At 33.1% G+C, this 23,168-nt stretch overlaps 11 protein-coding genes across 11 annotated transcripts; 3 read left to right on the forward strand and 8 right to left on the reverse strand. All coding sequences in view use genetic code 12, as the record gives it.

Moving 5' to 3' along the window:
* Positions 1-626: 626 nt before the first annotated feature.
* Positions 627-3,668, reverse strand: VPS34 (phosphatidylinositol 3-kinase; the record flags this gene model as incomplete). Its single annotated transcript, XM_002549873.1, has 1 exon — positions 627-3,668. One exon carries the CDS (start codon positions 3,666-3,668, stop codon positions 627-629), a length of 3,042 nt encoding a protein of 1,013 aa, XP_002549919.1.
* A 284-nt stretch (positions 3,669-3,952) lies between these two features.
* On the reverse strand, positions 3,953-5,113 carry CTRG_04217 (uncharacterized protein; the record flags this gene model as incomplete). Its single annotated transcript, XM_002549874.1, has 1 exon — positions 3,953-5,113. One exon carries the CDS (start codon positions 5,111-5,113, stop codon positions 3,953-3,955), a length of 1,161 nt encoding a protein of 386 aa, XP_002549920.1.
* A 382-nt stretch (positions 5,114-5,495) lies between these two features.
* CTRG_04218 (uncharacterized protein) lies at positions 5,496-6,188 on the reverse strand (the record flags this gene model as incomplete). Its single annotated transcript, XM_002549875.1, has 1 exon — positions 5,496-6,188. One exon carries the CDS (start codon positions 6,186-6,188, stop codon positions 5,496-5,498), a length of 693 nt encoding a protein of 230 aa, XP_002549921.1.
* Positions 6,189-6,969: 781 nt separating this feature from the next.
* On the reverse strand, positions 6,970-8,670 carry CTRG_04219 (uncharacterized protein; the record flags this gene model as incomplete). The annotated part of the gene is made up of 1 exon (XM_002549876.1): positions 6,970-8,670. One exon carries the CDS (start codon positions 8,668-8,670, stop codon positions 6,970-6,972), a length of 1,701 nt encoding a protein of 566 aa, XP_002549922.1.
* A 334-nt stretch (positions 8,671-9,004) lies between these two features.
* On the reverse strand, positions 9,005-9,571 carry CTRG_04220 (peptide alpha-N-acetyltransferase complex B subunit; the record flags this gene model as incomplete). The annotated part of the gene is made up of 1 exon (XM_002549877.1): positions 9,005-9,571. One exon carries the CDS (start codon positions 9,569-9,571, stop codon positions 9,005-9,007), a length of 567 nt encoding a protein of 188 aa, XP_002549923.1.
* Positions 9,572-10,356: 785 nt separating this feature from the next.
* On the reverse strand, positions 10,357-12,897 carry CTRG_04221 (chromatin-binding protein; the record flags this gene model as incomplete). The annotated part of the gene is made up of 1 exon (XM_002549878.1): positions 10,357-12,897. One exon carries the CDS (start codon positions 12,895-12,897, stop codon positions 10,357-10,359), a length of 2,541 nt encoding a protein of 846 aa, XP_002549924.1.
* Positions 12,898-13,120: 223 nt separating this feature from the next.
* CTRG_04222 (uncharacterized protein) lies at positions 13,121-13,948 on the reverse strand (the record flags this gene model as incomplete). Its single annotated transcript, XM_002549879.1, has 1 exon — positions 13,121-13,948. One exon carries the CDS (start codon positions 13,946-13,948, stop codon positions 13,121-13,123), a length of 828 nt encoding a protein of 275 aa, XP_002549925.1.
* A 2,982-nt stretch (positions 13,949-16,930) lies between these two features.
* On the reverse strand, positions 16,931-17,296 carry CTRG_04223 (uncharacterized protein; the record flags this gene model as incomplete). Its single annotated transcript, XM_002549880.1, has 1 exon — positions 16,931-17,296. The coding sequence occupies one exon, from the start codon at positions 17,294-17,296 to the stop codon at positions 16,931-16,933; it is 366 nt and encodes a 121-aa protein (XP_002549926.1).
* Positions 17,297-18,788: 1,492 nt separating this feature from the next.
* Positions 18,789-21,566, forward strand: CTRG_04224 (uncharacterized protein; the record flags this gene model as incomplete). Its single annotated transcript, XM_002549881.1, has 1 exon — positions 18,789-21,566. The coding sequence occupies one exon, from the start codon at positions 18,789-18,791 to the stop codon at positions 21,564-21,566; it is 2,778 nt and encodes a 925-aa protein (XP_002549927.1).
* Positions 21,567-21,568: 2 nt separating this feature from the next.
* CTRG_04225 (uncharacterized protein) lies at positions 21,569-22,528 on the forward strand (the record flags this gene model as incomplete). Its single annotated transcript, XM_002549882.1, has 1 exon — positions 21,569-22,528. One exon carries the CDS (start codon positions 21,569-21,571, stop codon positions 22,526-22,528), a length of 960 nt encoding a protein of 319 aa, XP_002549928.1.
* Positions 21,615-22,493, forward strand: CTRG_04226 (uncharacterized protein; the record flags this gene model as incomplete). The annotated part of the gene is made up of 1 exon (XM_002549883.1): positions 21,615-22,493. The coding sequence occupies one exon, from the start codon at positions 21,615-21,617 to the stop codon at positions 22,491-22,493; it is 879 nt and encodes a 292-aa protein (XP_002549929.1).
* Positions 22,529-23,168: the final 640 nt, after the last annotated feature.

A 23,168-nucleotide genomic window follows, 5' to 3' on the forward strand; every position in this document is an offset into this window, starting at 1 on the left:
TTGATTCTTCTTTTTTTAACGAGTTTTCTGTTAATCTCTCGAAATGGATTGATAATCTGGTATAATGATCTTGATTGGATTCACTATCAATGGGGGATGTGATTAACTAACAGAAGCAGTGGTTTGAATTGACGATGAATGAGAAAGAAATGAAAGAAGAGAAAAGAAAGATGGTGAAAATAAGGACCTTTCACTGCAATTTAGCCTAATTATACAAGTTACCAAAGACCAAGTTTCAAGTTGAAAATCAAAGTGTTAATTTTTTTTGTCTCTCTCTTCCTAATTGGGACAAATCATAAACACCAGTAATAAAGAAGGGAAGAAAAAAATCAAATCACTAATGAACCTAAATATCTGCGAGATGTATTAATCTTTTTGCAGATGAAATTTCATCTTCAAGAAGAATGTTTAAAAATAGCCTCACAGTTCCATAATATCCAGTATCATAGACATTCACACAGTCGATGAGATCGTTCGTAACATCAATGGTAAACTATTTAATTGCTATCAAATGAGAGAAGAAGGAAAAGAAAAACTAAAAATAATAGTAGATCGCATCAACAGGAAAGTTCGACAGCATACACAAAAGCAACACAAAAGCAACACAAAAACCAATGATCATGACATCATGCCCTCCAGTATTGGGCCAAACTATGAAGTCTATCAATAACCACAGGTAAAAATGCATTAACACTATCGTTGATAAGATCCTGGAAATGTAATATGGCTTCTTCTTCAGTCATTTGCAAACAAAATTTCTCTTGTACCTTTTCAATTACTCGCAGTGGATCAAATTGTATATCAGGTATATTTGCATCCAACATTAATTGGAACAAATTCAAAATCAAATTGCTATTTTTGCGTAAAGTTGTATATGTTATAAAACAATAACTTTTGAAAATATTATAATTCTCATGATTTAAACCACCCATACCATCAATTACTTGAATTGGTAATTTCATCAATGGCGGGAACGGTTTTGGATCTCTTCCAAGAATATACCCAAAATCAGCATGCCAGAATTTCCCGTTTGGTGATAACAACAAGTTGTCTAAATGTCTATCACCAACACCTAAAATATAAGTAATTACACAATATCCAGCACAAGATTTAACATAATTCTCCATAAGTATTGGGGAGACACCCAAATCAGATGTAATTGCAGGCTTAGGTTGTGGAGGAAGTGTTGCCGTACTACTGCTGTGACTGCTTAGTATACTTTTGGAAACGGGCTCAACTGATTGTTGCTCCTGACTATGTAATCGAAGGTAGTTGAGTATTCCATTATTTGCAATAGTAGGAGGAAGTGATGACGATCTATCTGTAATTGACGAAGGATATGTTTTAGACAAAATTGAATCCAAAGTTTCGTTAGGTACAAATTGAATCAAACCAGCAATAGGACTAGTCGCTAGAATCTTGTATGGAGTTAACTTCAAATCAAGATTCTCGTTTTTAAGTAACTGGTCCATTAAATTAATGATTTGAATAACTAACTGATCTTGTCTTAAATCATCACCAATCTTAAACATCAACGGGTATTTGCCGTATTTGGATTTCTTACCAAATATTTGCGATGTAGCATGTGTAGGTTTCTTCTTTTCAATTGTTTTCAAAGTAATCTTCAAAGGTGCCAATGATGATTTAAACACAGATGATTCTTCTGGATAACATCCACATACTATAACAGATGGATTTAATGGTAATGGAAAAGGTTCTGGAAATTTGAGTAATCCGTTTCCTGAACTAGCTAAATACTCTCGAAGATATTCAACTTTCTTTGCCGTAGCTTCATTTTTCTTGAAGGAGGCTCTTAACAATTCAACCAAACCGGTTAATTTTTTGATGAACCAGATTTGATGTTTCAAATGCTTATAATATGGTAATTTGTTTTCATGGCAATGTGCTTTAAGCATTTCAATGTATCGATTAAGTATCACGGAATAAATTTTAATTGCACCATCAGGATGAGGGTTATTCAATTGATCTTCATTCTCAACTTTGACATACCAGTAAAAGAAATTACCCAATTTATCATTCTCAACAGCAGTTTCAATTAAGAAATTAGCCAATGGTGATGTCAATGGCAGCTCATCACCATTTGTTGAGTTTTTCTTATCTAGATTAATAGGACTTCTTTCATAAATCAATGCTTCATACTTCAATGCTTGAACCAATTGAAGCAAATATAACAACAATTCCTCACTACTTGCAAGTCTTAATCTCTCCACTGCAAGTTTCCTTAAATAGCACACATTATTGAATATCTTCATAAATCTCTTTTCATCATCTTTTAATTTCGGATCTTTTGAGGAGGTATCTACCAGAGGCTCATCCTGAAATATCGGCTTCCCTAAAGTGTACGGATTGAAGTAATCACCCAACAAGTCTAGAGCATCACCTATTTGTAATTTATCAACACTCCAATAATAGGGAATTATTTCCTTGAAAGTGTGATCCAATTCATAATCGTTCTCCCAATTTATTGATTTCAAAAATTTTGGCAAGAACGATTTTACTGACTTGTTACTTGGATCATTAACAGAATTATTTCTACTAAAATAGTACCGAAATTTCCAAATAAGATTCTTTTCATTGTCTGACAATTCAGCATTTGAAGGTTTCACTAAAATATGCAACAATTCATCTCTCAATTCAGGTGTTGGCTTTAACTCTTTATCTAATATAGAGTTATTATTGATGTTTCTTTCTAATTTTCGATACTTCAACTCAATTGGATCAAATATATTGGCATTGGGGTTGGCATGATTATTAGCCGTAATTTGAAAATCAGGATCATATACTTTCATTATTTTAGGATCAGTAGAAGTTGACATGGGTATTTCAATTGAATTTATAATAATATTAGAATTCAAAGAGCCGTCTGTAGCAGGTGTAGGATCTGTAATCGGTGTAACTGTGGGGATTTTATATGTAACATCGGAATATACCACAGGAAATTCAAATTGAGGTAATTCAATATATAAATAATAATCATGGTCACTCTCAATTTTAGGATTTACTTGACGAAGTTTTGGTAGTACCATTTTATCCAACCAATTTAATCTCAGATATTTACCATTTTCATAGTCAATTAAACTTTTCTCCAAATCAGTCAATCCTGTTAAATCTCCGTACTGTATATCCTGACAATGACTAGTGGCATCTAGTTCAGTATACATGGGGATTTTTTGCGATCCGTTCCGTAGTGTTGATGATTCATGATTAAATAATGATAAATAAGCTACTCCAAACACACTAGGTTTAGTATCAATATATTCACAAATAGTAAATTTCATATATGAATCAATTGATACTTGATTATAATCAATATTCAATTTTAAAAATTGATTCCAAATTCTCAGTTTATTATTGAATGATTTATATGAAGTTCTAACAGGAGTACTTATTGGATTATTATTCTTACCATCATATACCCTAATTTCAACAAATAAATCAGAATTCTTATAAATTTGTGATAATTTTTTGAAAACTGAAGGATCTTCAAATTTCGTAGATAATGGAACTAGTTGAACTGATTCTTTTGTACATTCAAGATAACATATTTTAACGGTAATTGGGGATGATAAATCTTTTGATAATCCAAATGTCGTTGATATCTTTGATCTTGGAACCAAATTGCTCTGTGGGTTTGATATCGTAGCCATGACTAAATCCCCAACTTGGCTGATAAGACGTGTATGATTATGACTTAGCAACACAAGTGTGCGATTTCTCTCTGTATTCCTCTAATTCATTTTTTTTTTTTTGGAGTTGTCTACCAATTTAGTCAGGGTCGTGCGAAATGTACCAATATGGTTTGACTTTATTATTTTTTTTACAACCATTTTGCTAATTAATAAATTAATATCTATATATTTATGAATTACTCTTAACATAAAACACACCAAAGCAATCTTGTTTTAAAGTTATATACTAATTTGATTGTATTTCATCTATTTTGACCAAACCAGAAATAGTCAGTGGTGCCTTTATCATCTCTATTAGGTGTATATCTCGGAGTTTGTTTCTTTGTATTATTATTATTATTATTATTGTCATAATTATCATCACTATCACTATCATCTTCAGAAGAAGATGAACCTCCACTACTGTCAAAATTATAAAACATTGAACGAGTGGAGGAATTATTACGTTTATCATTGGAATTCGATTGAAACAACTTGAATGAATTCGTTCTTGGACGATTGGTAATCGGCGCCCTTTCACTAACAGCTTTCTTCATTGATGAACTAAAAGATAAAGAAAACATTCTTCCATCATCATCATGATCATCATCATCGTTATCTTCATCATCACCATTACTGATTTTGGAGCCCTTGTTGACTCTACTTTCACTGTAGGATTTTTGCATTGGATCTTGGGCAATTTTACTAAGTTGACTGAATGAATTCTGTGCTAACAGTGATTGCAGTTTTCTTTGAGTTTGTGCAACAAATAACGGACTATTTGTTCTTCTTTTATTTAATGAACGTGCTCGATTTAATGGCTCAATTGGTGAATTTCTTCCCACCATGGAATCAAATAATCCAATCGGTTCAGCTGAATGTGGTTCATTATCTTCACTTATACTACCAAGTTGTTCATCTTGTTCACTTATAGATCCGTCTACAGACATGTCTGACTCTGGTGATTTGACACGTCCAACAATATGTGACGGGAAATATGAATCATCAGCATTATGCGAAACCATAACATTCATCAATGGATTTGAACTGGACCTACTTCTATTTTGTAATGATGCAATATATTTAGGTAAATCGGCAGTTGAATTATCCTTGGATGAATTCTGGGAACTAATGAAATTTTTAAAATCAACCATTGATCCTGTTTTAGAACCCATGTTTGAGTTTCCATAATTTGCAAGATTAACTTGTGAATTCATACGAGAATTGATTTTCAGAATGGGTATTTCAGAAGTATTGGAATATTTTAATTTCATAGGTTGAATATCTTCATTACTCATAAGTTTAGATAAATCAATAACAGAATTTATTCTTGTTGGAGCCGAGTTAGGAGATACGTCAGGACTAATTGGTCTTGAAGGATGGTTTGTAATGCTGAAATTCTTTCTAAATGATTCATCATTCATTAGTTTCTCTTTGAACTCAGATTTAATTTTAAAATGTTTTGCATTGGGAATCCAATCCTTTGCAGCGGCACATATATAATTACCCTTGGCAGGAACAGGTACTCTCCCTCCTGGGTTTGATGCGGAAGTTTCCTTAATCTTAAATGAAGGTCTTGGTTTGCAATCATTGGACTCCTTTGGCTTTGATAAGGCTGCTGCATCATCTTTCTTAATAAAATTGGTTTGATAATACACTATATCCGTTTCTAAATTCAAAGTAGTATCCACGTCTTCTTCATGGATTAAATGTAATGCGTCTTGAATTAATTTCCAAGTATAATTAAATGGATCATTCGGATCTTCTGGGTCTTTAATATCATCTTTTAATACTCGCTGAGCAAAATTAAAAACTGCTTCTGGGATTTTCTTCAAATAATGGATGATTAATAAAATATGTGATAAATTGATTTATAGCATATCCATGTGATACGATAATAATAATATCTTGGTTTCTGATATATGAAGGCTTATTATAAGTTGCCAATAGTTTCTGGAAATAATCTTTACATCTTGCTTGATAATCTTTGTAACTTAAATCGGGACCATTATACGGACCCAAAGTGATTGTTGGTCTAAAATTAGAACAAGCATTTTTATTTTTTAAAGATTTCAAATTAGGTGTATACATATTATACGCATCATCAGAATCAACAAAAGGTGGTTTATTTTTCATTTTATCATGAATCCATTCACTCAATGCAAAATCACCCAATAATTGAAATCTTACTTTATAATTTGGGAATTTCTCCAAAAATGAAGCTTTCAATTCAGTTATTAGAATATCTGCTGTTTGACAACATCTTAAATATGGGCTGAAATGAATAAATACGTTTTTTCTTTGAGTTGAATCTTTATCTTGAAATGCTTTAGTTAAATTACATAAATCATCCACAGCTGTTTGTAATTGTGGAATTGCCGAAGTGGCTAAAGAAGGATCATAATCTTTATACTCTTCCAATATTGGTTTTGCTTGAGGGTCTTTGAGTAACGCGTGATCTATTCTTTCACCATGACGTAGGAAATATAATTCAGTCATTCTAATATTATGGGATAGATGTATATTCTGATTAGTCAACAATAGATATTTTTCTTTTTCTTTTTTTTTTTTCTTCTGAAAGTAGGTTTGAATTATATGTGCATAATAGGATGATCTGGTGATATGCGTATGAGATATGGAATAAATATGAGATCCTCTAGCCAACTGCTGCCCGTAGTAGAGGTCAAGATTGTAGTTGTAGTTGTAGATGATGGTGATGGTAATGGTGAGTATGAGAAATGATCCTGTGACGAAATCAAAAGAGAGAGAGTGTGTGTGAGAGAGAGACAACGGAAAAAAAATAGAAAATATTTACAGGTTGTCTCTTTACTTACAATTTAGTGTGATGGTTACGTAATATGGGAAACAACAATAAAGAAAACGATTAACGCGCAAGCTCTACAAAACCAAATTGTTTTTTTTTTTTTTTTTTTCATATTTCATATTTCATGATGTAATGATACTACAACTAAGTATCACAAAATGCTTTCAATATCCATTGTTTAATCAAAGGACGAAGCTTGACACCATGGGGGAAAGGGTTGACATGAAACCAAAGAGTCTATTCACCCACAGTATTTACCCGCCTGTTTCATTGTCAGTCCATGAATCATTGTTGGGTGAAAAATAAAATATACATATAAAATAAAAAAAAAACTCTATCCACATAACCCGCCTTGACTAATAATTAATATGTTAAACGAAATATTCATACTTGAAATTGTCTATTAATTACAAAACAAAACAATTATCCGTATACATTATATTCAAAAATTGTACACTATGTAGTCAAATTTAATTCTTCAAGTTGTTCACCAATTTTGACCATTCTATCCTTCTTTCTTTTGGCATTACGAGTCTTTTCATCATTTGAATGTTTCTGATCCATGTATTCATGTAAGAATTCAGAATTATCATCATCTAGTAAACTTTCATCGATCTCATTTTGTGTACCATAATGGAATTCATTTTCTGGTTCTTTCAAAACATCTCTAATGCTTTCATTACTAACCAATTGATTATGGAGTCCAAAACTAAAACACCATCTTAATTGTTTCAATCTAAAATAAAGGAACCAACTATTGATTTTTAATGATCTATATTTGGATAATTTGATATAGATCGGATCAGTTGTGGTTTCGAGCAATTCAAGCCCGTCCGGAGTTCTCTTGTAAATTTGTTCTCTATCTTTTGGATTAGTATAGGCATGAATGGTATTAGAAATGTTTCTAAATACAGAACTGATATCCTTTTTGTCCTTTTTAGCAACTTTCTTGGATGATAAATTAAGCAATCTGGTTAAAATGGCTAGAAGTGATTCTTGTTCATAATATGGGGAATTGACATTATAATCTTCATCATAGTTTTCGTCATTAACCTCATCATCATTTTGACGATAATCATACAATTCATAAATAACACCAATGGTTCTTCCTGCAGCCTTGGCAATATCTCTATCTTCATCATTATCCAAGAGTGGAACCAATTTAAACATCAAATCTTCAACAATTTCATTCAAAAATGCACCTTGTGGAAGTAATGTTAATAAACAACCAACGCCATGGATAGCGGCAACTGCAACCGAGGCTTCGGCATTGACTTTACTATTAGCCTCATTAATCAACTTTTTATCTAAATTTTTGTCGGTTATAAATGTAGAATGTTCACGATCTCCTGATTCAACCTCTTTTTTCAAAGTAGTGGCACTAGCAGTATAACCTTCTCCAATTTCCATCAACATGGCAACACGATCCTCAATACCAAAACTAGAAGCGCCACTATGCAAAACCAAAGTTAAAGTAACATAACCAGAAATAACTTGAGCTTTATTTTCATTAGTAACAATACTATTGGCTGGTTCGGTGATAAGCTTTTCAATATGGTTAAGTAATTCTGTTGACACTAAAACACCAAATTCTTCAATATCACTACAAATCAATGCAACCAAAGCACGATATAAGTACAAGAATTCCAATTCACTTCTATAGTTACCAGTAGTGAAAACATTGATTAATTTTGAAACTTTGTCCTCATCAACATAATCTGGGGTACTAGTATGTTCTTCATTATAAACAACCAATGATTTTGAAACAATAATTTTATACAATTGAGCTAATAATAATTCACGGGATTGCAGGGAAACATCATTTCTCGAGAATTCCAACGATGAAATAATATCATTAATACTTGAACTTTCTTGAATTCTGGCTCTATTCAAACTTAAAGCCTCGTGTTGACGTCTATCACCAGCACTAATACGATCTTCTTTAGACAATTCAACTTCTTGTTGATGTAAATTTGATAATTTTTCACGTAATAATTCTTCAATTCGAATATAATCTTGTTCTTCAGCATCACTTTCATAATCTGAATCGTCAGATCTCAAAGGAGTTCTTGACACTGATTGAGCTCTGCTCGAGGAATTGGATGGAGTACCATCTCTATCAAACCTCCTTCCTTTAAATAAAGCTTTATGTGACATTATTTGGTTGATTAATCTAAAAAGAAAAAGAATGAAAGCAATTTGAAATAAAAAAAAAAAAAGAACAAAAAAAATTTTTCCCTTTGTTTCTTTCTCTGGCTTTATAACTTTGTAATAATTGCTGCAGAAACAAGTGTGATTATTCGTTGCGTGTGTGTATGACTAAAAAAGAATAATTCGGTGGAGGAAAAGAAGAGAAAAAAAAAGAAATGGCTGACCCTTGTGTGCTGCGTGGCGGGAGAGTTCCCTTGTTCCGCCGGGTGCGTCCAACCTTCTTCTTAAGAGGTGTATGTAAGAAATCTGGAGATTTATTATCTGTATATTATCTAACAATCTAGAAAACTACTTCATTAGGTAGCACATAGACTTTTTCACCATTATTACGTATTGTCTCATTATCAACATCTCTTGGTAACAGTTTTCTCATATCAAATGCATCTATATCATCATCAATTTTATTTCTATCCTCTGGCATTTCTCGACCATAGTACCCAACCACTCTTCTATAAACACTATACCCCAATTTTTCATACAAGATTCTACCCAAAGTATTAGTAACTTTAACAAATAAATCAATGAATAAAGTATCTTTAACTTGAGTCAAATTTTCCAATTCTAAACATAATTTCGAAGCCAAACCGATTCTACGATATTTATCACTTACAGTAACGGCAGTTATATGAGTGTGCCATTCTTTTTTGGATAATTTACCTTCTGTTTTAGCCATCATATATCCACTTGATTCGTTATTGGGGGTTTCAACTGATTTATAAAACAACTGTGGCCAATCAGTCAAGTATTGGGAATAGAATGAAATGTTGAAATTCTCTGTTAATGGATCTAAATTGACTGGGTTTAGTTCAAATAAATCTTCTAATTGAAACGGTTTAATTGACGTCATACGAATTATTATTGGTTGTCTTTAATAATTTTGGTTGTAAAAATATTCTTTACTCAATAGTATACCAATAAAAAAATTGTTCATGATCATTAGATTGTCTTTTCTTCTCTTTTCTTTTTTCTCTCTCTCTCTCTCTCTCTTTCGTTTGACAAGCCAGGTCGTTCCCGCACTAAATATAATTCACTGACAAGCCCGCGACGGGATCGGACCGGCAAGTGAGCAGTCAATTTTTATTCCTCTTCTTTGTTGCTGTAGTGCCAAAATGGCAACCAAAATCAAAGCAAAAAAAAAAAAATTTTTTTCTTCGTTCTCCATTCATTTGACACTTTCAACTTCTTTTTAACTTTCAATTTCAAACTAATCAAATACACTATGTACGGCGGTCCACAACCAACTGAAGAACAAAAGAAATTACAAGAACAATACGCTTACGATACTTTGAAATTTGCTGGTATCGTTGCTGGTGCTTTATGGGTCACTCCAATTGTTCTTAACTTTATTAGAAAACAATTGTAAAATTTCCATGCAACAAGTTATAGAATAAAACCAATAAAAGAAGAACATGAAGACATTATAATCCATTTCATTTATATTCATCCATTCATTTATCACCTGTATATATTATTAATAGTGTCATTCTTTTGTCAAAATTTAAATTTCAACATGGATATGTCTTAATTTTTTTTATGTTTTTATTACCTTCACATTAAATTCTTTTCCTTACTCGATGATTGTTTAAATTATTTTGTTATTATTTACTTACAATATACGTGTTTTGATAATTCCTAATCACTATCTATATCAACCAACAGATCTCTTAATTGACCAATTTTAGTAGCCAAGTTTAAAAATTCCATTCTTTCGGATATTCTTGAAGCAGCTAATAATGCTTTATCGGTTTTGATAAGTCTTGCAATACTGAATGCTTTACCGAGCTTACTTTCTTTACAAGCTTCCCCAAATAATTTCAATAATGATTTATCAAATAATATACTGTATTGATTTAATCTTTCCATGACTTCATCTTCTTCAACATCAACATTTAATTCATCATTCAATGAATCAGTAATTAATTTACCCATGGTTAAAGAACGTAAAAAGTTCTCTTCGGCTTCATCTTCTTCGTGTTTTAATTTGATAGGCAATTCAATATCTAATTCAATAGGTAAAGGTAATGGGAATCCGGGATATTGATTATTATTCTTTAAAATTAAACAGTTTAATTTATCATTCACCAAACCTAATGGCCAACATTTCCAGTTTTTCTTATTATCATTAGATCCATATTCAGTTAATGCTAATTGACAATTCAAAATAGGTATCCATTTGGCATTTTGTGAATCTCTCCATGATTGTAACACCAATAAAGTATCATCTTCTCCGCCAACAATACATGGATCATTAAATTCATTGAAGAAAATACCTTTAATTAATGGGGCCGCTTCTTTTATTGGCATTTGTGAATTGTGTTGGATATATTTATAATCTTGATTAATATCAATTATCAGGTATGAATAAACATTATAAGAAACTTGATTAATCATAAATAAATTGTTTGTGGCCGATGCAATTAATGTGATAATTGGTAATACTTTCATAACATTTATACAAACTCCAAATTGATTGAAAAATCTTAAATATCCTAAACTTGTTCCTATGATAATTGTATTATTTGCTGATTTCATATCAGTGATACAAATACTAGTAAGGTATTCACCAGGTAACAAAGGCAATTTCCTTTCCCATTGATCATTTGTTGCTTCATTGTGTGATCTATAATAGAGTAATCCTGATTCACTTGAACCTAGTAAGATCCCTCTTTGATTCATGGACGCTAAATCAAAATTATGATAATCAGTGAAATGATATTCACTATGTAGTGCCCTATCAAAAAAGGAAACTGTTATACTGTTATTGTTGGTTGAACTGGTATTTCTACCATCTTTATTTTGCACAATCCAAGCGTACCCAATATTATTCATTGTCAAATATCTTCTATCAATAGAAGCACCCTTGTTTTCAAATGGAGTTGATCCTGGTGAATATGGTTTGATTTTACTTACAACTGCAACAGATGGTGAACTAGATTTGAATCTTTTATGTCCATTACTTCTGTATACATTACCATTTCTTGATGCTGGTTCAATATCTTCTTCTTCATCAATTACTAAATCATCTTCTTCATGGAGTTTCAAATTGTTACGACGTTTTTTACGAATGTCAATATCATCATTTTCCAAATCATCAATATCTTGTTCATCATCTGATTTACGCAACAACTCATCGGTTTCATTACCGGCATCTATTGGTTCCTCTGCTTCATCATCTTCGGCATCACTAACAAACAAACTTGTCAATACATCTTTAGACTTCAGAACAACATTATCCAATTGTAATGTTTCCCCATTAGTACTTCCAACAAATAATGTACCATCTTTCCAATCTAAATTCAATGGATATGCATCTTCATCAAAATCAAAATCATCTTCATGGATAAGTTTACCTGAATCAAAATCAAATACTTTAAACACATTCAATGATAAAATAGCCAATTTTCCCAATGGCAGTAATTTGAAATCAATTATTTTCCCACTATCATTCTTAAAATTTTTAATTGGATTATTCCAATCTTGTCTATCATAAACTTGAATACTATTGTCCACTGTAGGTACAAGTAAATATTGTCCATTTTGAGACCATTCAGTAGAAGTGCTTAACAACTCATCATGGTGCTCTTCATTGAAATCAACTTTATCCATAGAAACATGAATTTTACTCGGAAGTATATTCTTCAAAGTATGTAATAAATTAGGTTGTTCATTAACCACCGAATAAATTTGTACATCACCATTAGACAAACTAACACTAGCCAATTCACCAGCATAATTATATGAAATATTAAGTAATTGATCGGGTAATGTTATATTAGTAATTTTATTATCATCTTCATCGTTAGTTTGTAAATCAATAATAGTCAATTTATTTTCATCTCCACCACATAAAACACGATTTCCTTGATTAATGAAAACAGTATCACGTAAAGGTAATTCAGATCTATGCAATACTCCCTTTGAAGTATTAGTAGTCAAATCAACAAGTTCCAATTTACCATCAGTAGTCGTTAATACAAGATTTTTATCACCATTAGAAGTGACTGAAGTTAAATTATCCAAAATATCGATAGAAATTGGTTCTGATTCAGAATCTTCAGTATTGAAAACTTTAATTAACCCTTCACTATTGGCAATAATTAAACGATTTATGGTATTATTGAAATGAACATATGAGTTCCCATCTGGAAAAGCAGAGAATTTCTTTGATCCCATTGTCTGTTGGTTGTTGTAGAATATTGATGTTGTTGTGCTAGGTGATGTTGATTGTCTATTTTTTTTTCTATGTCAAATGCTTACAGAATGAAAACTGAAAAGAAAAAAAAATACACACGTCTTGATTAAAAAAAATTACTACGCGTTTTTGTGAGACAATTCAAAAATCATTTGTAATTACATAATCAATACTACAAAGTCGTACATAGGGTCAATATCAATTCTAAGTTTTATCAGAAATATGTTTCCACCAATTATTCAACACATTGGGGCCGGAATGTGAATCTTCTTCGCTTTTAACCCAGTCTCTTTTCCACACACCAGTATTCTCATTCAAAGAATAAGTGAGCCATTGACTATGACCCGTTGGACTATGATCTTTCAATCTAATCAATTCATTAATATCACTCAACAAGGAGATATAACTACAAGGAGAAAGGCCAATATATGTTCGGTTGATATTACCGGGTAATTGAAGATTCACAATAGGATACAATTTCTCATGTATTTTCTTAGACCCTGTTTTGAATTGACATTCACCAACTGCAATAATTTGAATTCCTTCATCAAGTAATAAATCTCTAGCTTTAATGTGTAATCCGTCATCAACAACTTCTCTGAAATTAACATCTACTCTTTTGGTGCTATAATTTGCATCCAATATTCCATTTCTTATAGTTGCATGTTTAAGAAGCACTCTTTCGATCTTAAGAATCAGTTCTGGGTTTGCAGGTAGTGACAGATATTCCAAATCAACAATTTGTAAAGCCAGTAATAATCCAGTTATTAAAATAGGTAAAATTAAAGTTAATCTTTTGGAAGGTACGAAAATAATCTCAAGAGATAAAATCATAATAATAGATATAACAAAAAGCATAAAATTCTGATTTGTTTCTTTAATTGAAAATGACCATGCCTTGGGTGTCAATTCTTTAATTATGTCTCTGTCTTTCTTATGTCTTTTCCCAAATGTTATATGGCTATGACGTAACTTATAATTCAAATCAGCAGATAAAAGTGCAACTGCTAATGTTGGTTTGAAAAGTGACATTTTTAGTTGATCTTATTTATGTAATAATCTAGTACTTACTCGTAGGAATGGAAATGATATTTGAAACGTAGCTTTTATTAAGAATGTTTTCGTCATGTTTGTTCTTTTTTTTTATGTAGTTTTTTTTGAAAGGTATTATCGGAACGGCTCTACTCGCAACAACTTCAAGAAGTAAAAAATTACTAATGAATCTTCCGCAACAAATTTCCACCAAAAGATTACAATCGAATTCGTTTTTGGCAATGACACGGCTAAGGAAGAAAATAACTCTGGAGAAAAGGTAATATAATATGTAGATCTCTCTCTTTGTTTCCATTCCATCATTCACATATTTGGTGTAAGACCGTAGGATCCGAAATAAAGTCGACTCTTAGTGCTATTGATATCCGAGATATGGATTTCCTATCAGTGAATATACACCAAACTTTGTAGTAATATAATTTCGAACTTCCGAATTGGCAATAGATGTATAGATTACTGATATGTAAAGAAAGACTACGGAAATAGCAGGGTTCAATCAAGAATTAAATCAAGCTTCATTTTTCTTTCCTTTTTTTTTTTTTTTTTTTTTTTTGCTTTTTCCTGATTGTTTTTCCGGGGTATCAATAGTTGCGAAACATGAGATAACGGAAATTGTTTGTTTCTCTACCTGACTCAGATTTGTCTATACGTCATATCTCCCCCTCACAAAAAGTTGATATAAATATGAAGTTAAATTCACCTTAAAAATAATTCTGATTTTCCATTTATTATTCATTAATTATTTACAATAATTACAATACATTACACTAAACTACTACAAACAAACACACCTTAAATTTCAATGAGTTCTACTAAAGTTGCTACTTCCACTGAACAAAAACACGAAGGTTTATTCGCTAAATATAAGAAAGCCCTGGATCGTGTTGATGAAAAGTTGGTTAAACTTCCTGATTACATCCATCATGGTTGGGATAAGTTTACAGATGGTACTAAAAAAGCTTTCAAACATTAACTGATGATAGGTATTCCTGCTTTGATTTGATTTTTACATATAGATACATATTCTTAATATTTTAATAATGAATTTTTAATGTCTTTTTGATATACCAAACTGTAGATGATGAGAATAATAAATATTGTGATTGATTTTATCGTCAAATTTATGAAATAAGTTGAAAAAAAATATGATCAGGTTAAAGAGTTAGAAACATCATTCAACTTGTGAGTCGAATACAAGCGAATTATATCAGAATAGTAAGCTATTATTCCCCAAAGTATTATGGACTCTTGAAAGTGAAGGTAGCAAAAATAATTCAATACTAGACTTTTGCACATCAATCCCAATTTTGATATCCTTCAAAAATTATTTTGATGTTGATGAATAGTGGCCACATTTGAAAGTTGGTCATTCAGAAACCCACTGAGTATGTGCAATATTTTCCCTATTCATTCTACATGGTGTGTAATATTTCTCCTTTCAAGCATACCAACTATAGTAAAAACTTCATTAAAAATTTCTTGCATACTCCTTTGTTTTACTCATTTCTGTTGATTTAATTAAATCCTCTGGTTTGATTGCCTATTCTATTTCTGGATATGTACAACAAATATATGAAGTGTTGTTCACCCGGATTCCGAGCTAAAGATTCAGAAGCAGATAAATAATTTCAGAAAAAGAATACAATAATTTACGAGCAAATTTCAAAAATCGGAGATTAGAAGAAATCTACACTCCGCCTGTAGGTTTGTTAGTCTCAGAAATTACATGCTTTCGAATAATTTAACCTCATTGAACTTTATAACGTTTTCTTACACGACTGCAAAAAATAATATGTCACCTTCTAAAATAAAACTAAAGGTAATATTCTTTTTTTTTTTAAACCGTAACTGCACAATCAATGATCTTTAAGAGAATGGGCTTGGAACAATTTGGTAATGATACTATAACCAGAAGCATCTGCATAATAAAACCCGTTGCATCTTTATTGTTTTCACTGAGCAAACAAAAAAATAGAGCCCCATAACAACACAAAGCTGCTAAGCATCCAACATTGAAATTTTAAACCCCAAATACGGTTTCTACACGACCCTCGTTGTTGAGCATTAGATCATACAATTGAAGAATACCCTGGTCACAGTTTAAATCAGAACAGGGTGAAATTAACAGCATAATAAAATTATGCATTTACATCTAACCCCATATAATAAAAACTAACGATTTGAAAAGTCCTAAGTATATATTTTTTTTCTTAAAATTGTAATTATTGAATATAGCAAATCCTAGTATTTCCAATGCTTCAATCCGTAGAAAGATCGTCAATCCTGTTCGTAACTTTACGTTTTACGATAGCAACAATTGAAGAAAACAATCTTTAGTAGTTAAGTGATTCAGTTTCAAACTTAGTTACAAGTACAATAGAAGCATGTGAATCCTTTTTATTATAGAATAAAACTAAAAGTATTATAAGGTATGCATGGACTAAGCTTTAAATATCCCTTGTTCTTTATTTCCTTTTTCTTCGATTGCTATGAAATTTAACCGCGTGGATTTAAAAGGCCGACCTCTAGTAGTTTACTGTGTTACTATATTTCTATTGTTGTTATTCTTATTGGTACAACGTCATTGAAAACAAATAACAATTGTGAGTTAGATTCGAGAGGATTGTTCCAGCAGGATCTTTTGATACTATCAGTAATCAAATTGAGACAGTAAAAAATAATTAGCCTTTCTAGCTAGCACAGATCTTTAAATTGTTTAGCTTTGAATATTGAAAAATGAGAGGGACCTACTATTACACTAGCCACATAACATAGATGTGTATTCTATTTAAGGGAAGTGTATCTAGAATTACTATTATGGTTATTTTTAGTGGTTGAATATGAATAGTATAAAAGACTAAAAAAACAAAAACAAAAAAAAAAAGAGAAAAATCTACTGCAAGACACAATGCATAAAACTAATTCTAACATTAGTCAAAAGATTTTATTTTTTGGGAGACTCTAATACTGGGCCCTATACATATCCTTTAATGTGACCCTCGCCCATTGTATTGTATAGTTATAACAAATTCTAAGAAAATAAAACATAATTGCGTTGATTGCCTTAAATAGAAAGAAATTCATTGGACGTATGGAACGACAAAATGCAACTACTGTACCAAAAGAGTATTTCTCGTAATTGATTTGAGTGTGAATTAGGAAAACTCGATATACCAGATGTATAATAGATTCCGAATCCAATAAAATGTGAATATTATGAATAAAGCAAATAATGTTATATACAGAAAGACCCTTTGAATGTTTATTCCAAGGCCAATGTTCTTTATGAGGACAATGGTATACAATATTCTGGCCCAAAATTACCATGTCTACTACTTCTATTAAAAAATCAATCAATTACTTTTCTGAATTTCTAACTAGCTCCATATATGAAATTACTGTAGAACAAGGTGAAATACAAAGTCTAAGATATTCAAGTAAAATTGATCACTGCAATGTTGTTAAAAGATTTGGTTCACAATAGGATGATTTCTTACTTTTCCAACTGAAAAAAAGGACACAATGAGCTGGAAGATACAGGCGTCATAGCTGTAAAAATAAACTTGAAATTTACTATTCAAAACAATAAAGAATATCGATGATATGCAAAATCGATCTCTTTAGCTTTTGCAGTATTAAAAAGGGCTCGTGACATTTACTGCAAATTAGTTTCAAATAAATTAGTGTTCAACTGGAGGGGAGGTTTTTTAACAAAACTATAAGAGCATAATCCTGGATACTCTTATCCCTGTAATTAATTTACTTCAATAAGAAATATTGTTCCCATTGTAGTCATACAATGAGATTCCAAGTTTAATAGTCAATGCATTCTGGAATTCTTGAGTCACTAACCTTTTGAAGTAGTTTACGATAGTAAAGATTGAAAACAATCACAGTCTACCTAAGATTAGAGAAACTGTAAAACTAAAAAACAAAAAAGAAAAGAATTGCTTCATCAACTTTTGGATCCTTATGGTTCTCCATATTTTTTCCATTATGTACTCATGTTGAGTTTTAGTTGTTTGATACAGCACTAACATAACCAGCTTACCATGCATCAGCGATTACCTAAGCTTTTTGTTAACAACCAGTTAGACTTTTTGAGTTAAATTTAAGTACATAGTAATATGAATTAATGGAAGTGCTCGGAATGGTGTGGAATAGATTTATTTATTGAAGAGGTTGATTTTCTCTTATCCTATTTCGTTGGTAGTACTTTTAAATTGCCCGCTTATGTTATTTCCGGTAATCTCACAAATCTGTACTTTGCATATGATTTACCCATGTTGATCTGAAATATACACTTACTTTTTTTGTTTTATTAACTGTAGGTTCTTCTTATATTCGCCTTCTGAAATAGAAAGTATTGCATGTGCTTTTAGTAGTTGCTAAAATTAACAATAATCCAATAGTTATTGAGCTAAAACTTTCCAAAAAATGATTCCAGAATTATCGTAGGTTGCTGACTAAAAGCACTATCTTGGTGTAGTGACTCTATTTTAATTCTTTAGTGAAATACGTAACTGCATTTGATAATACAGTAAAGTCCAATAATGGTGCATATGGACTAAATTGCAAAAAAACAATAAACAACTGCAAAAAATAAAAAAAATACAATACGAAAAAGCAATATTGGATAAAATACATGAGTGAAATCGAATCTGAAAATGAATATTAAACGGCACATTAACATGACCATTATTTCATTGAATTGGTTTATTTGCTTACGGAGATTGGTATTACGTTTGGTTCTTTCATTGCTTCTTGATAAATTTATCATAAAAAATTTTGTCATATATAAACTTAGCCAATTCCTTTCATGGTTCGTTATCTGTATTACTTTTCAATCCATAAAACAAACAACTTTCAGATGCTAGGAATCCGAAACTTATTCATTGGTATCTGCTTAATTCTTCAATTTGCGTTTTCACTTGATATAACTTCTGACCGTGTTGATCGTGGTACAATTGATATTGGCTTGGGTGATACTACAATCCATTCTGGTGCTTCTTGGTCAATCATCAATAATGCCATAACAGCTCTTGCTGGTTCACTTACTGTCGAATCTGATGCTGGATTTTACATTACCCTGACGTCCCCATTAATTGGTCTTGATGTTACCTTACTTGCTGCTTTTGGTTCAATTGTCAATGATGGTATCGTTGCTTTCAATTCTGTCGCATCGTTATTTAGTTCAGACTATGATTTAAGGGGCACTTCATTTACAAATAATGGTGAAATGTATCTTGGTGCTTCGGGTCTTCTTCTCAGTAGTATGTCTATTAATTCAGTGGAATGGCATAATAATGGTTTGTTGGTATTTTACCAAAATCAAAGATTTGGTGGAAGTTTATCCTTAGGTCCTCTCCTTGGGGGGGCTATCACCAATGATGGAACTATTTGCTTAAGCAATCAGGTGTACCAGCAAAGTACAGTTATTTATGGTAGTGGATGCTTTGTCACTGAGGAAGATTCCACAATTTACATTCCTAATTCATTGTTATCAGTTGACCAAAATCAAAATTTTTATCTCAAAGACAGTAAATCATCAATTATTGTTGAGGCTCTTTCAGCTCCTCAAACTTTCAATGTTTATGGTTTTGGAAATGGTAACAAAATTGGATTAACAATACCACTTCTTGGTAATCTTCTTCCATACTACCCTGCCTACAGTTATGATGAATCTACTGGTATTTTGACTTTAAGAAACCTTTTATTGACACAAAAATTTAACATTGGTAAAGGCTACGATTCAGATCTCTTTAAGATCGTTACAGATTCAGGTGCTGGATTACCTTCAACATTGCTTGGTAGTCTTCAATATAACGGCCCAGTTCCAGATCAATCTTTGCCCTCCTCATGTCAAGTTGAGTGTAAGCAACTTCCAGACGCTCCTGGTACTGAGCCAACGGAATTTACTACTACAGTCACTACTACTGCTTCCGATGGATCTGAATTAACAGAAACTGGCATTGTTGAAGTTACTACAGATTCTCAAGGGTCTTGGTACACGACCACATCAATTTTCCCAACCGCGTCCACCAGTAACTCTGAAGTCGTGTCCTCAACCGATGAATCCAGTACCTCCAGTGAAGCTACCTCATCTACTGAATCTGATGTCCAAACTGAGTTCACTTCCACTTGGACCACCACCAACGATGACGGTTCTGTTGAAACTGATTCTGGTATTGTCAGCCAATCTGGCACATCATTCACCACCTTGACTACTTTCCCACCTGAATCTACTGAATCTACTGAATCTGATGTCCAAACTGAGTTCACCTCCACTTGGACCACCACCAACGATGACGGTTCTGTTGAAACTGATTCTGGTATTGTCAGCCAATCTGGCACATCATTCACCACCTTGACTACTTTCCCACCTGAATCTACTGAATCTACTGAATCTGATGTCCAAACTGAGTTCACCTCCACCTGGACCACCACCAACGATGACGGTTCTGTTGAAACTGATTCTGGTATTGTCAGCCAATCTGGCACATCATTCACCACCTTGACTACTTTCCCACCTGAATCTACTGAATCTGATGTCCAAACTGAGTTCACCTCTACTTGGACCACCACCAACGATGACGGTTCTGTTGAAACTGATTCTGGTATTGTCAGCCAATCTGGCACATCATTCACCACCTTGACTACTTTCCCACCTGAATCTACTGAATCTACTGAATCTGATGTCCAAACTGAGTTCACCTCCACTTGGACCACCACCAACGATGACGGTTCTGTTGAAACTGATTCTGGTATTGTCAGCCAATCCGGTACATCATTCACCACCTTGACTACTTTCCCACCTGAATCTACTGAATCTACTGAATCTGATGTCCAAACTGAGTTCACCTCCACTTGGACCACCACCAACGATGACGGTTCTGTTGAAACTGATTCTGGTATTGTCAGCCAATCTGGCACATCATTCACCACCTTGACTACTTTCCCACCTGAATCTACTGAATCTACTGAATCTGATGTCCAAACTGAGTTCACCTCCACCTGGACCACCACCAACGATGACGGTTCTGTTGAAACTGATTCTGGTATTGTCAGTCAATCCGGCTCATCATTGACTACCTTGACTACTTTCCCACCAGAAGAAGAAAGCTCATTATTGTCTGGTTCAAATACTGTCGTCTCTACTTCAGGATCTGTTAGTGACGTTGCAACAGTTGAGCCGACTGCCAGTGGTTCCGGTTCTGGAAATGGCTCTGGTTCTGACAATGGTTCTGGTGAATCCGGAAATGGATCTGGTAATGGATCTGGTAATGGTGAATCTGGTTCTGGAAATGGCTCTGAATCTGGCTCTGGAAATGGCTCTGAATCTGGATCTGGAAACGGCTTTGAATCTGGCTCTGGAAATGGTTCTGGAAATGGGTCTGGTCAATCTGGCGCTGGTCAATCTGGTTCTGACAATGGTTCTGGTGAATCCGGAAATGGATATGGTAATGGATCTGGTAATGGATCTGGTAATGGTGAATCTGGCTCTGAATCTGGCTCTGGAAACGGCTCTGAATCTGGCTCTGGAAATGGTTCTGGAAATGGGTCTGGTCAATCTGGCGGCTGGTCAATCTGGTTCTGACAATGGTTCTGGTGAATCCGGAAATGGATATGGTAATGGGATCTGGTAATGGATCTGGTAACGGTGAATCTGGCTCTGAATCTGGCTCTCGAAACGGCTCTGAATCTGGCTCTGGAAATGGTTCTGGAAATGGGTCTGGTCAATCTGGCGCTGGTCAATCTGGTTCTGACAATGGTTCTGGTGAATCCGGAAATGGTTCTGGAAATGGTGAATCTGGCTCTGGAAGTGGCTCTGAATCTGGGTCTGGCAATGGCTCTGAATCTGGCTCTGGCAATGGCTCTGAATCTGGTTCTGGAAATGGTTCTGGCTCTGGAAGTGGCTCTGAATCCGGTTCTGATAGTGGATCTGGTGAATCCGGAAATGGATCTGGTAATGGATCTGGTAATGGTGAATCTGGCTCTGGAAATGGCTCTGAATCTGGATCTGGAAACGGCTCTGAATCTGGCTCTGGAAATGGTTCTGGAAATGGGTCTGGTCAATCTGGCGCTGGTCAATCTGGTTCTGACAATGGTTCTGGTGAATCCGGAAATGGATCTGGTAATGGATCTGGAAACGGCTCTGAATCTGGCTCTGGAAATGGCTCTGAATCTGGCTCTGGAAACGGCTCTGAATCTGGCTCTGGAAATGGTTCTGGAAATGGGTCTGGTCAATCTGGCGCTGAATCTGGTTCTGGTCAATCTGGCGCTGGTCAATCTGGTTCTGACAATGGTTCTGGTGAATCCGGAAATGTATCCGGTTCTGGCAATGGTTCTGATAATAGTTCTGGTTCTGTTGACGGTCATTCCTCTGGTACTGCATCTACTACAGTGCCATCTTTTCCACAATCTACTGTTTCCACAGTTACGGTTTCAGGGACATCTTCCACGAATACACCAGCTGTCTCTACTGTTGCAAACTCAGCAGAAATGGTTACAATTTCATTTATAAGTTGCGCTATTTCTTTCTTGATTTTAACTATCTAAGAGAATCGCGTTTGCTTTTGATTGCAAAATTGGATACCCTTGTCTTTTATCTTGAATATTTTCTTATTCAAAGTAATTATAAGTAGCTCACTTATAATGCTATTTTATTTTATTATTTCTTGTGGTTTTTCAGTCTAGTGGTTGTTCTTTTCCAGTCTTCAACGACTAAACCTGGTTTTTTGATTTTATTTTCGTTATTAAATTTATTATACTTTTAGTGATTTCTTGATTTCGGTAACTAGATTTTTATATAGACTTTGTTTATAGAATCTAATATCTTTTTTATTATTTGAGTTTTTTTATTGAAGAATGATGTAAATGACACGTGCAACTCTTTGATCTGTCTTATCACTTATCATTTTATTTTTGGATAACCAGAATATGTGCCAAAACTGTGAACGGCACAAAATTGATATTTCGGTAATAATAAGCTATTAAAAGGGTATGGAGGCTGAATTTTAAGTCACAATATTTCAGCATTTCCGATAATTTGTTTTAATATATAAAAGTCAGGATATAATTCCTTCTTCAATTATATTCCATTGGGGATGCAGTATTTTTAACAGATAAATACAAGAACAATTTTCATAGTGAACAATGACAAACAACCAACAAATATTACATAACAAAAAGGATATTG

This window comes from Candida tropicalis (assembly GCF_000006335.3).
Source record: "Candida tropicalis MYA-3404 genomic scaffold supercont3.5, whole genome shotgun sequence".
In the NCBI taxonomy this organism is placed as follows: Eukaryota; Fungi; Ascomycota; class Pichiomycetes; order Serinales; family Debaryomycetaceae; genus Candida; species Candida tropicalis.